The 13601-nt window shown below is 33.8% G+C and overlaps 1 protein-coding gene across 2 annotated transcripts in view; it reads right to left on the bottom strand.

Annotated features, from left to right (window-relative positions):
* The window catches only part of LOC127181975 (CUGBP Elav-like family member 3), a 66987-nt gene that overhangs the window by 8338 nt on the left and 45048 nt on the right, over positions 1-13601 (bottom strand). For both annotated transcript variants that reach the window (XM_051137033.1, XM_051137031.1), the window contains exons 6-9: positions 7329-7377; positions 6734-6859; positions 3875-3954; positions 3522-3665 (exon numbers count right to left, since the gene is read on the bottom strand). In XM_051137033.1, the coding sequence (XP_050992990.1) occupies positions 3522-3665; positions 3875-3954; positions 6734-6859; positions 7329-7377 (399 nt within the window). The remainder of the gene's footprint in view (positions 1-3521; positions 3666-3874; positions 3955-6733; positions 6860-7328; positions 7378-13601) is intronic.

Genomic DNA, 13601 nt, shown 5'->3' with positions numbered 1-13601 from the left:
CTGGATGGGACAAAAAAAAAAAAGAGTGATTCCAATGGGACTATGACACATAAAACTTTGGGCTAAAATCAAGTCCTGTGCAGAGGTTGTACAGGGGTTATTAGGTCAATGCCATTTCAATTAGAACTTCTTATGTGTAGAACGGAAAGTAATTATGGAAGTATTTCTGGTAGGAAACCTAATAAATCTTCCAGTTATTGCTATAATCCCAATGTATTTTCTGTGAACTAAATCCTGGGACATACAATGGCCCATAAAATATTTGGACACTTAAAGGAGAAGTCCACTTCCAAAACAAAGATTCAAATATAATGTACTCACCCCCTTGTCATCCAAGATGTTCATGTCTTTCTTTCTTCAGTCGTAAAGAAATTATGTTTTTCGAGGAAAACATTTCTGCATTTTTCTCCATATAATGGACTGGTATGGTGGCCCAATTTTGTGATGGGAGTTTTTCGACATACCCTAACTGTCATGAACCGGAACAAAAACACTCCAAGCAGAGTAAGACAAGACGAGTGTTTGGCATTAAAAAGTATATAAATTGTATTCTTCTTATTAAAATAACCAATCGTTACGCTACATAAGACCCTTCTTTCTTGGCTGGGATCGTTTGCAACCACATTTGGGATCGTTTGAAGCTACATTTAAAATTCAAAATCAGGGCACCATACGAGTCCATTATATGAAGAAAAAATTTTTGAGGAAAACATTTCAGGATGACAAGGGGGTGAGTACATTATTTGTAAATTGTTGTTCTGGAAGTGGACTTCTCCTTTAAGCCACTCTTAAAGGGTTAGTTCACTCAAAAACGAAAATTCTGTCATTAATTGTTCACCCTCGTGTCGTTGAAAACCTGTAAGACCTTTGTTTATCTTCAGAACACAAATTAAGATATTTTTGATGAATTTTGAGAGCTTTCTAACCCTGCATAAACAACAACACAACTGACGCGCATAAGGTAGTAAGGACATTGATAAAATAGTTCATGTGATATAAGTGGTTCAACCATAATGTTTTAAAGCTATGAGAATACTTTTTGTGCACAAAGAAAGCAAAAATAACAAATTAATGCACTGTAAAACTCTTATAAAAGGGCGTCAAAGACTGACACAATGAAGACAATATTGTTGAATAAAGTTCATTGTTGAGTAAAGGGTCAGAAAGCTTGGATTTCATCCAAAATATCTTACTTTGTGTTCCGAAGAAGAACCAAGGGTCTTACGGGTTTGTAACGACATGAGGGTGAGTAATTAATGACAGAATTTTTGTGTGAACTATTCCTTTGAGTATGAAAGTCATTGCATTAGAAACCGAAATATGAAACCAAGTAGAAATAAGTTTAAAGACACTGTTCTAAATAATACGCACTATTCACTATTCAATAATACGCACTACTGTTTAAAAGTTTGGGTAATTTCAGTAAGTTTTTTCAATGTTTTTTCAAGTCTCTTAAGCTCACCAACTGCATTTATTTGACTCAAAATACAGTAAAACAGTAAGTTTGCGAAATATTCTCACTTTTTTAAAGAACTTTTGTTATTTCATACATTATAAAATTTAATTTATTCCTGTGATGCAACACAGAATTTTTATTAGGCATGTTGCAATAGTCTGTGTTACCGGTTTTACCCAGTGTTAAACCGCAGGTTTCGTCACTTGTCACCGCCCCCACCGTTGTTTTGATTTTTTTATGGTAATATATATATCATTTAGTTAGGTCTAAGTTAGAGAACAGACAGTACAATTAAAAACTGAATGTGGCTGCTCAATGCAGTGTGCCGAACAACAGTCACATCACAGATCCATGGCAGGAGTCTGATTTCATTTATCACATAAGAACACTGAGTCGAGCTGACGAGTGAAGTGAGAAAGGCAAGACGCTGGCGTAAGATTTCGTTTTTAACACGAAATACAAATTCCCCTTTTTTAAAAAAATATTTTGGATTTTGAAAGGGCTGTTGACTGTTGTCATTTATCTAAAAGGTGATTTTGGAAAAAAACATTCGTTTCTTATTTATTTGGTTTCACCGTGTTTGATTTTCAATATTGTTTACAATTAAACTTTGTGGAACTTATTTGTTATTTTACATTGGGCCTATACCATGGTGTATTTTTATTTGTTTTGTTAATAAATGAATCATACTATGTTTGATATAAGTGAGTTTGTTGTACTGTTTTGTTGTTGTCCATTCAATCAAATTGACGCTGAATTGACGCTAATTCGTGAAATTTGAGCTATTTAAAGAAGAAGAAAAGATGGAAAACTCTAAAGAACTACCCCCCAACAATACCGTTATTACCGGTGTTGTTACATGTCGGATAACCGCTGGGAAAATTTCCTCGCCATCACATCCCTGACATTTAGTGTCACATGAACCTTCAGAAATCATTCTAACATGCTGATTTGCTGCTCAAGAAACATTTCTTTATTATCTAGGCCTGCCCTTGACTAAAGATTTTTCTGGTCGACTAGTAGTTGTTCATTTTAAGCATTAGTCGGCTATTAATCGAACGCCTTTAATTGCCTACATAGCCTAATAAGCACTCAAGCGCACACCTAAAGCTTGCCACAGCGCACCGGCAGATATAATAATTATGCATTTGTTTGGAAAAAAGAGCAAGGAGACTGCATTAACATTTTAATAATTTGTTAATAAACTGGCGCTTTTTTTGTTTTCAGCTGAAGAGATGAAGTCAGCGACACTGACTCATCATCTCCGCAGTAGTGACATTTCATACGGATTACGTAATTTGAGAATATTCGTTTTCTATTTGAATTGGTTCATTTGAAAGTAGACATTTCACTCTCTATAGATATATTTTTCATGTTTGTAAGGCAAGTATATACACAGAGTTTTGAAGTTTCGCTCTCAAGTTCACAGAGACCGAGATGGCAGAAAGCACACCTGCTTTCATTATTTTACAAAAGCACAACGTTTTGTTATTGTGAGTGCACACAAATAAATGTAGAGTCTTTACAGATTCAAAAGATGTATTACTTTTATCTGTATGACCAAAAATTACAGTATTTTAGGAGCAAGTGAGCACGCTACTGTTCGGCTTCCACACTTAAATAGCACACATTTTTTTTTGAGCAGCCATGTAAAGATGCTACTACATACATCTTTCAGATGAAAAGCCATATTTGAGGTTGAATGATAGGTGAGCATTTTGATGTCCTGTGCGATGTACTATATATTACCACATCAACCAGCCGTCACAGACCGCATGGCTTCGCCACCTCCAGTGGATTTTTTTTTCTGCGACTAAGCGACTAATACAATTTTGGTCGACCAAGCCTCTTCTCGTCAGCTAATGGTTAGTCGACTATTAGGGGGCAGCCCTATTATTATCAATGTTGAAAACAGCTGCTGCTTTACATATTTGTGGAAACTGTGATATTTATGAATGTGAATAGAGATCTTTACTGTCAAAAAGAATTAATTTCTGACTCCAAATTTCTGAACAGTAGTGTAAGGATATTCTTGCACTGGAACTTGTGTGGTGTTAATGCTCACCGCCTGTGTGTAGGCATTGTAGGCGCCCAGGTGTAGGCTCATGGGACTAATGACACCCAGCTGGGAGGCCACCTGCTGCATACGCCTGATTCCTCTCTCCTTCTCTGTGTCTGCAAACTTCACCACCAGACTAGAAGATGCACCCTGAGGGGATAAAGAAAATCCTCGTTCTCAAACAACATCAAATAAAAGACACTGAGAAGTCTTGAGGTAAAATATGCAGTGGGTGACCTTAAAACAAAGCACAAAGACTCTGTAGAGAGTAAGTATGAAAATAAAAACAATGTGCTACTGTGTTGTGCTAATATGCTTGTAGGTGTGATTGTGGGAAGAATCCTGAATGTGACACTAACCGGGAGAGTGCGGCTGCCGTGTAGAGCGCTAATGGCCGCCTGCGCTTCTGCATTACTCTGATATTTTACAAATGCACAACCTGCAACACACAACACATTATTAGACAAAGTCGAAGCGATGTGGCAAACGCATTAGTCAGACGTTTTATAGTCTAAAACAATGCATCATCAAGTGGGAGTATTTAAACATCCAATTAAACAAATTAAATCAAATACAACAAGCTGAGGTTGGTACAAATGCCCGCATTATTTCCCGAGGCCTACATCTGTACATATGGGAGAGTAAAAGTGAAACAGTTAATGATTTACTAAAGCAGGTGCATCTGTTCCTTTCACACTCACACGTAATTACCCTGAGCACACACATCCATCACGTTATAAATCACAGCCTGTGCCGAATGGACTATCATTCATTAGCCAACATACACATGCATGAGCGAACACACACTGCTGCAGCCCTACTAGTGTTGTATGACTACAGTACTGGTGCAGATGTGCTTTACTGCCTGCAATCACACTTAAAGAACTTTCAGTCAAAATGAATTTATCTGTAACAATTTATATCTATAGTATGAGCTAAATGTGCAATCAGTGCTCAAAATGTGAGTCTGTGAATAATGGGTTTCACTAAAAGAAGGAAATGTAACTGAACACAGACAGAAGTTTGACTCAATCAATCTCTTCCAACCAGAAATAATAATAAACAAAGAAAAATTAATAGTAATGGTTAAATATCAGGGTCAGAAATAACTGTTTCCATTAGGAGCAATATTTGACCCCTGGAATTGATTTTCAGGGGCATTTTTTTAGATTTGTGAGGGGCTTATTATTATAAAAACCACATGTTGTCTTTAATGTCAAATGCTTAAATTTTCCCAATTACTTTAATCAATATTTTACACTGTTGTCAATAAAAATAGACTGTTTAAAACTGTATCTAAATTACACATTTGAAAAAACAGGAGCTTATAGGGCTGCAAAGTTATGACAATATAGAAAACAATATAAAACATTTTGTTTCATTTTGGGCACTTCACCTTCCTGCTTAATAGACAAACATGTCGGTTCATGACATTAGCCAAAGTCTAGCACAAATTATGCAAAAACTCAACAGCTCCAGCGTTTTTTAGCGCTGACTAATCTAAGCGCCTCTGATTGCCCAATGCATTCAACAGAAACACATTTGATTGGTTATAAGGCTGATTTGGAAAAACTGATGCAGTATGAACAAATCTAAATTTAATCCTGGGAATTGACACTTTTTATTTAATTTTACATTTCATTTTAGTCGTGGCAGCCTTAATACATTGTCATAATAGTGCAGGGGCATTTTTTGCCCCTTTGTCTTGAATTTGTGGGGCATTTTTGTTCATTTTGGTGGCATTTTTGCCACAAGTCCTCGTTAATTTCCCTGGTAAATATGCATGTTAAATATTGTTTTTTAAATATTAAATTATTAAAAATGAGGATTAAATAGGACTACAAGAATAAAACGTAACTGAACACAGCAGAATATCCACTTAAACCATCTCTTCCAAACAAGAAATGTTAATAAATAAATACATAATAACCAATATGTATTATTATTATTAATTTAAACAATAGTGATTATTAGCAATTAATAAAATGTTAAATAAAATGATTAATTAAAAAGACAATAATAATTGTTATTATTATTAGTAGTAGTAGTAATAGTAGTAATATGTAATGTAATAAATGTATTGTTTAACATTAATACTTAATAACAATAATAACAGTAATTAAAAAGGTAGTAAATAATAATGATTAATTTATTAAATAATTATTAAATGATCAAGTGAAACCATTAATAAAAATACAATACTAATAATAATTATTATTATTAGCAGTAGTAAATAGGGATATAACGATATCAAAATCTCACTGTACGATAATATCGCAATATGAAGTCCAAGAAACTATATTTATTGCAATGTTAAAATGAAGACTTTGAAAAATTTTTAAAGCTAAATTCTCTCTAAAAGAAACCAGTAAATTGACTTGTACCTGAACTTCAAAAGGGAACCAACCCTCTTTTTGGTTGTGGTATACTGTCTACATAATATATAATAATAATACTAACAATTTTATATTATTGTTATTCCTATGACAGTAATAGCCACATATTGTGAAACAACTGCACTGCAAAATAAAAATAAATAAATAATATTTCAAAAGTATATTATTTTTGCTTTACACTACAGCAGGGAAATTACAATAATTCTTTCCTAATTTCTACACTTTTGAATATTTTGAATTTGGACTGCAGTAACATTACCCATTTAAACCGCTAGCTGTCAGCAATTCATACTGTGCTTTTAAGCTTTTAATTTGACAGAAACGGCAGTAGAGCTTTTTTTGATCGAAAACTCTGTAATCATCTGCCCATTAAAATGTTGGGAATTACGTAAATGTGAAAATAAAGCATAACTGGTGGCCATTACTTTCCCAAACACATGAAATAAATGAATTCACTGCAATCTGAGGCACAGAAAACACCGGATCACGAGCTGATCGCCTGAACGAAGTGCATCAGCAAAAACAGACTTGTTTAAGACATATTGTAGTTTTGGTTTTAGTTCGTTTGACAGATACCGTGCCAAAGCATAATGGCCCAAAACACAATTTTAAAGACCTTACATGTTAAAATATTTAAAAAATCTACACTTTTTGCCCAGAACACCAATATCATCTCATACCATCATGTGACCACGATAATATTGATTGAGTTACTTGCTATAGCGTATTGTTACATCCCTAGTAAGAATATATCAGAATTTAAACTTATGATACAACTGGCTAACCCTACTCCTCACATGTATTCGAATGTGTTTTGCGCACCTTTGCTGGCTCCGTCAGGCCCTCTGAGTACCGTACACTCCTCTATACTTCCGAAAGGCTCGAACATTTTTCTGACGTCGGCGTCTGACAGCTGTTTCCCCAACATCCCCACAAACAGCTTCCTGTCTACACACAGAAAGACAGATCATGATAAATATACATATATTAGAGAAATGACTGTATGAGATCATGTATCATTCTTAAGTGGTAATAACCGTCAAATCATCGCAGACGATATTTGTCACTCCATGTTAGTGTAAGCTTCAAGCTGCCATAACGTGAATGGCCACTAGAGGGTCCTAGAGCACTGTCACTCGCTGAGCAACACAATAGCAATAGCTCGTTTTGTGTGTGTATCAATGCAAAATAAAGATGAAAGAACCATTTGCATTGTATTTGCGATTGTGTTGCTGTTTTCATCCAATGAGAGATGATTAAATTAGGCTGTACTCATTCCACGCCCATGTAATGGGTTTAAAATGTTGAATTCTTGAATTATTAATAGCTTTTGATATTTGGAATACAAAATATAAAGTGTGTGTTTACTTTGAAGACAAAATGTGTGTGTGTGTTAGTGAGTGTGTGTGTGTTATACCTCCTCTGCCCTCACTGTCCGCTGGTTTCACTTGAATGGGGCGGTTCATCTGAAACACAGAGCACAAGATCACATGATCAACTGCACTTTATAATCCAGCCCTTTCATTTCCTCTTGTGTTTGTGTGCTTTTATAACAGAGCATCTACGTCCATGCATGTGCACGACGTAGATCTCATGACCTGCCCATCTGCCTCAATATTCCTGACTTAAAAGAAAAATCTCCACTCCGGCCCTGCTTCTGTTGTGCTTCCATCCCTTTATCTCTGCTCTCTGCTCTCTCCATGTAGCCTTTGTACTTGTTTGCCTCTATTTGAGGCCTAATCGCCATCTCTCCCTCGTCCACTTTTATCTCTCATCAAGAATCAGTTTTATGCTCTTTCTCTCTCCATCACACCTAATCCTGCTCCCCTCTCTCTCTCTCTCTCGGGCACCAGGAAAAGCACACACCCACGCGGGATTGAGGAAGTGATGGGATTAAGCACGCTCGCTGGCTAATCTGGATTACAGACGCACGGCAGATTAAAATGGTGAGAGATTCTGGGTTTGTGAAACAGGAGAGAGAAAGAGGCACCAGGGGAAAGAGAGAGGGATGGTGATATGGGAGGGAAAGAAACATGAAAATAGAACGGAGTTGAGAGACAGAGAGAGAGAGAGTGAGATGGGGAAAAAGGAAAAATGAGAAAGTATAACCAAATATAACCAAGGTTAGGTGGGGGAAAAGCCATTTGATTTAGCATTTAGTATTATATTAGGGTACACAATTTTTAATGAATATCTTTGTTTAAGATAAATTTACCTGGGCAACAAAATTGCTTTAAAAAATTTGTTTTCCAAAAATGTATATTGAAAACAAGTGTACAGATTTTTTTAAATGCTCTTTTTACTAGTTGTTTTGAATAATGCATTAGTGAATGCTGAAACATTAACTAAGATTAATAAATGCTGTAGAGAAATTTTCATTCTTAGTTCATGTTAGCTAATGTAGAAAACTAATGTTAACTAATGAGCCTTTAAAAAAAAGACCACAAAATCAACAAATATAAAATACAAATATATTCATGCTCTCTAAGACACTTAAGCAAGTATTAATATGCCATGCAATTTGTTTCTTAGGTAAATTGAAGTATTATTAAGGTTTTAATATTTCTGGTTAAAACGAGATAAATATATAAATCAAAAATATATATTTTTAAATGACAGTAGCATTTTTATTTATCAAGAGCACATTAAAATAAAAAAAAAAAGGTAAAAAGGCATTTACAGTTTTTTTGGACATTCTATTCATCAAAGATTCCTAAAAAAAAATAACAGCCATTTTAAATTGTAATAGTATTTCAAACTTTTTCAATTTTGACTGATTTTTTGATTAAATAAATATAGCCTTGGTGAGAGTAAGAGAGTAAATATATATTTAAACACTACCATTCAAAAGTTAGATTTTTAATGTATTTTAAAAATGTTTCTTCTGCTCACCAAGCCCGCATTTATTTGATCTGAAGTACAACAAAAACAATAAACTTTTGAAATATTTTTACTATTTAAAATAACTGCTTTCTATCTGAATATACTTTAAAATGTAATTTATTCCTGTGATCAAAGCTAAATTTTCAGCATCATTACTTCAGTCTTCAGTGTCACATGATCCTTCAGAAATCATTCTAATATACTGATTTGCTGTTCAAGAAACTATCATTATTATTATTATCAATATTTTTTCTGGATTCTTTGATGAATTAAAAGATACAAAGATCTGAAATAAAAGCTTTTGTAACATTATACACTATACCATTCAAAAACTTGGAGTAGGTATAATTATTTTGGGGAGAAATTACAAAAATTGAGCAAAAGTGATTATAAAACATTTACAATGTTACAAAAGATTTATATTTCAGATAAATGTTGTTCCCCTAAACTTCCTAAATGTCAAAGAAACCCCAAAAAAATTCTACTCAGCTGTTTTTAACATAATAATAATAAATGTTTGTTGAGCAGTAAATCAGAATATCAGAATGATTGATGATCATGTGACTGGAGTAATGATGCTAAAAATTCAGCTTTGAAATCACAGGAATAAATTACTTTATAAAATATATTCAAATAGAAAAAATACTGTTTTTGCTATACTTTGGATTAAATAAACGCAGGCTTGGTGAGCAGAAGAAATAAATCTTACTGTTCAAAAACTTTAGAAATATGACAACACATTACTCGTAAGTTATATAACTATTACGCCCATGTTATTCTCTGAAAACAAACATTAAATGATTGTTAGAACCAAATCATTTTTCACCACGAAATGAAATTATGAATTAGCATGGATGATAGATAGTATTAGTATTGTAATTCAAATGATATTGCAATTCTATGTGGAATTGTTCAACCACTGCAGCTCTAATTTAAATAAACACAATTAGTAAAAGGAGTAGATGAGAGGCAAGGAGAGAAGCTGTGAGCTAAATTGGTCGAATCAACATAAAGGCGTTAATTATGCAGCAGGTGACATTTCGGCCCAATTCAGATCACTTGGTTTTATCCGACCAGCCGCGATCGCTCATCTGGGGTCCGTATTGATCAGGCACTCGCTCGCCATCACTCACGTGCACACGTACAGAGCCGTATAAACCATACATAATGACTTTCACCATTTCACAGCACGCCAAAAATATATTAGACGACTCACGGAGAAGGACACAAACAGAAGGGCATTTATCAGGAAGACTAATGAAGCAGGTCTCATTGATTGCTGCAGTAATGTAAAGCACTGTAAAGATCTCCAACACCCACTATACGTCTGTTCTGGATCAGTTCTTTTGCTTTCCTAGTGTAACTCCCTCTGGTGATTACTAATCTGATCTCAGCTGTAAGAGCTTGTTTTGCAGCGCTTAAATCTGATTTGTCCAAATTGCTTTGTTTATCTTCAGAAAACACCAGCATACAGGGGGGAAAAATAACTTTTGAGGGCGTTTTATCATTGTATTGAGGGCAGCCGCTCCCAATTTAGTTCATACGCAAGGTTGTTTAATGGTTCCTCCATCAAATTCAAATCATTATTAGCTGAAAATCTTCTCAAATATCACTGGAGTTCATGTACATTCAAAATATGGGGCATCGGATTTAGTGCTGGTCAATGGAAACAATGGCGTAACCATATATGAATATACACAACAGACCAAAAGTTTCATATTGCGGAATCCAGAATTAATCAATCATTGGTCAGTACACGATATGGATTCGTTGAATATTAAGCCGTATGTTACGGGTGTCTTATGTGTGAATGAATTGCGCAAATGCGTGGTTTCGTTTACTGCACACATACTGAAGCCCGCATGACACTTGCAGTGATTTCAGCCTCTGCTGCCTCAATATATGAGTAGATGAACACAAACATAATCTCTAAAACTGCTCTGAGAGTCACTTCATTAGCATTTAACCATTTCTTGCTGGGTTGCCAGGTTTTCTCAGCAAAACCCACATAATTGTTATTCAAAACTAGCCCAATCACGTTCCAGGAGGTAAAATACATGTTTTGATGGCATTTCCCTGGTAAAATATGCATTTCAGGTGCTAAATATCTCGTTATTTGGGTCGCTTCAACCTGCGGAAATGAAAAACAACTCGCGGCAACAGTGTTAAAGTAGCCCATAGTAGTCATACTATGTAGTAGTCATATAACATACAAACAAAAACTTAAAGGCCTTCACAGCAACCTGTCAAAATAAAAGTCTGGTTTAACCTCAAGAAATTGTAAGAAATATATTACTTAATGTAATTATAGTACTAATACTAGTTTTAAAATATAAAATTTACCAAAATTTACCAGAAAAATTTAAATTCACAACGCAGTATTTCTGAGAAAAGAAGAAATAAAATAATACATTTTTTTTTAATATTAATTATAATATAAAAATTATTTAGAGATGCTTTTGATAATTAAAATTTAATGAAACCACTAAAAAAGTGGAATTCAGAAAATTAATAGAAATAGAATTAAATTTGAATATTTCATAGAAAATATCATAAAAATATTATTTTTGTTACATTTTGAATAAATTGTTAAATTGTGTAAGTTTCATGATTTCAATTAAGTAGACAAGCATTTTGATTAATAACATTTAATTTAACTAAAAAAACTGAAATAAAAAAATGGAATTTGGAAAAAAATGAAATGGAACTTTGGTCAGTAAGATTTTTTTTTTTTTTTTCATCAAGTATACATTACATTAATTAAAAGTTACAGTAAAGTCATTTATAATGTTAGAAATAGAATTACATTATATATAAATGTAGTTTTATTTAAAAAATTCTATTCATCAAACAGTGCTAAAAAATGTTTCATAAGTTTTCAACATTTATAATGAGAAATCTTCGAAAATTTAAAATCACAGCAATAAAGGAAAAAATTACATTTTAAAATATATTAATATGTTAATTTTGCATTGTAAAAATATTTCACAATATTCCTGTTTTTGTTTCATTTTTCCAAATTCAAAACATGGAATTTGGAAAAAAATTAAATGGAATTTTGGAAAAAATAAAACAGATTTCATACGGCCGTAAGTTGGTCAGAAAGATTTTTTTTTTTCTATTCAGCAAGGATACTAATAATTAATAATTACATTAATTAAAAGTTACAGTAAAGACATTTATAATGTTACAAATAAAATTACATTATATATAAATGTAGTTTTTCTATTAAAAAATATTCTATTCAATGAATAATAAAAAAAACGAATAATTATAATCATAATTTCCACATTTCAAAAAAAAAAAAAAAAAAAAAAACTGTTTTCAAAATTTATAATATAAAATCTTCAAAAATCTAGCTTTGCCATCACAGGAATAAAGGAAAAAAAATATTTTTTTTAATATATTAAAATAGAAAATGTTGATTTTACATTGTAAAAATATTTCATAATATTACTGTTTTTGTTTAATTAAATAAATGCATTTTTTTAAATAAAAATAAATCTCTTTTGACTGGTAGTGTATAAAATCATAAATAAGATTTGAATGTCTTGAATGTCTCTTGAATGTCTTTTGAAGACTTAGAATAGAGCAAATAGGTAACATTCACTTCCTTTGCATGGTAAAGATTTACTAGTATATTCTGACAGTGAGTAAATGATGACAGAATTCTTTTTTCTTTCCCATTAAATAGTTCAAATCAATGTATTTATCCATTAAAAGAGGAAAAGTAAATCTCTTCTAGATTATTTGGACAGATTTAAGAACAATTGAACAAGTAAAGGTTCTTGTATGGCATTAAGGTGCAAACCTCTTTTTTTTACCTTTATTTTGAAGAGTGTACAACACACAGCAGGTTGCTGGCCAACTGTTGACTGTACGAGCACTTTGAAACGGTCAGCAAAATGGATTAGGTTAATGACTGTGCCATTTTAGTTTCATTTTCGGAAAGCAGCCAACTAACATCAAGGTTGAGGCAAAGAAACAGCTCACACACTCATTTAACATGCATCCATCAAAAGGAAGATGCCACATCAAACACAAAAAATACTGAAAAGCATAATGTTTTCTTCTGATACACTGGGCGGTACAGGCTACAGATGCACTATGAGCTACAAGAAAATCCTTGAGGAGCTTTATTCATATCTTTCCTTGCACTGTGATGAGTCACGGAGCTTCAAGGATTACAGAAAGGAAAAACAGAGACAGCGGCGGAGAACAAAAAGAAAAGGGTGAGGAGTAAGGGTACAAAGGGACGAGAGAGACGGGAAGAGACAAGAAAGAGTGGGAGAGAGAGACAGAGAGAGAGTCGTGGCACTGCCACTTCAGGTCGGCACGGCAACCAACCCTCTGTCACCATGACAACGGCGAGACGAGCTACCCAGCAGGTAAACAAGGTTGCCCTGGACGACGAGGGGAGGGGAAGGTAGTGATGGGGGAAAAAAAAGACAGAGCGGAAAAAAAGGGTGATGGAAGGATCGAAAAGTGAGTCTTTGAGAATATATTTATGAAACGGAAAGGGAGAGACAAAGACGGATAGATAAAAGTAGCGTGTGTTACTGCTATGGTTGCCAAAGCAACAGAGACAGTGAAGACTCTCCATCATCTAGGTGAAAGAAACCTGTTGGCTTCCACAAACACTGCTTATCAATGAAAATCAAAGAGACAACCTAACCCAGACTCCTTATAACCACACTAATAATTAAAGGGCTCATTCTACAACTGCTTTACATTAGTGCTGTCAAAATTAGCTGTGTGATTAATTTTTCCAGTTTAACGCAGGGGCGGGGCTAGGGTTGGCCACCCC

This window comes from Labeo rohita, chromosome 19 (assembly GCF_022985175.1).
Source record: "Labeo rohita strain BAU-BD-2019 chromosome 19, IGBB_LRoh.1.0, whole genome shotgun sequence".
Classification (NCBI taxonomy): domain Eukaryota; kingdom Metazoa; phylum Chordata; class Actinopteri; order Cypriniformes; family Cyprinidae; genus Labeo; species Labeo rohita.
This window is presented reverse-complemented; position numbering and strand designations above follow the sequence as displayed.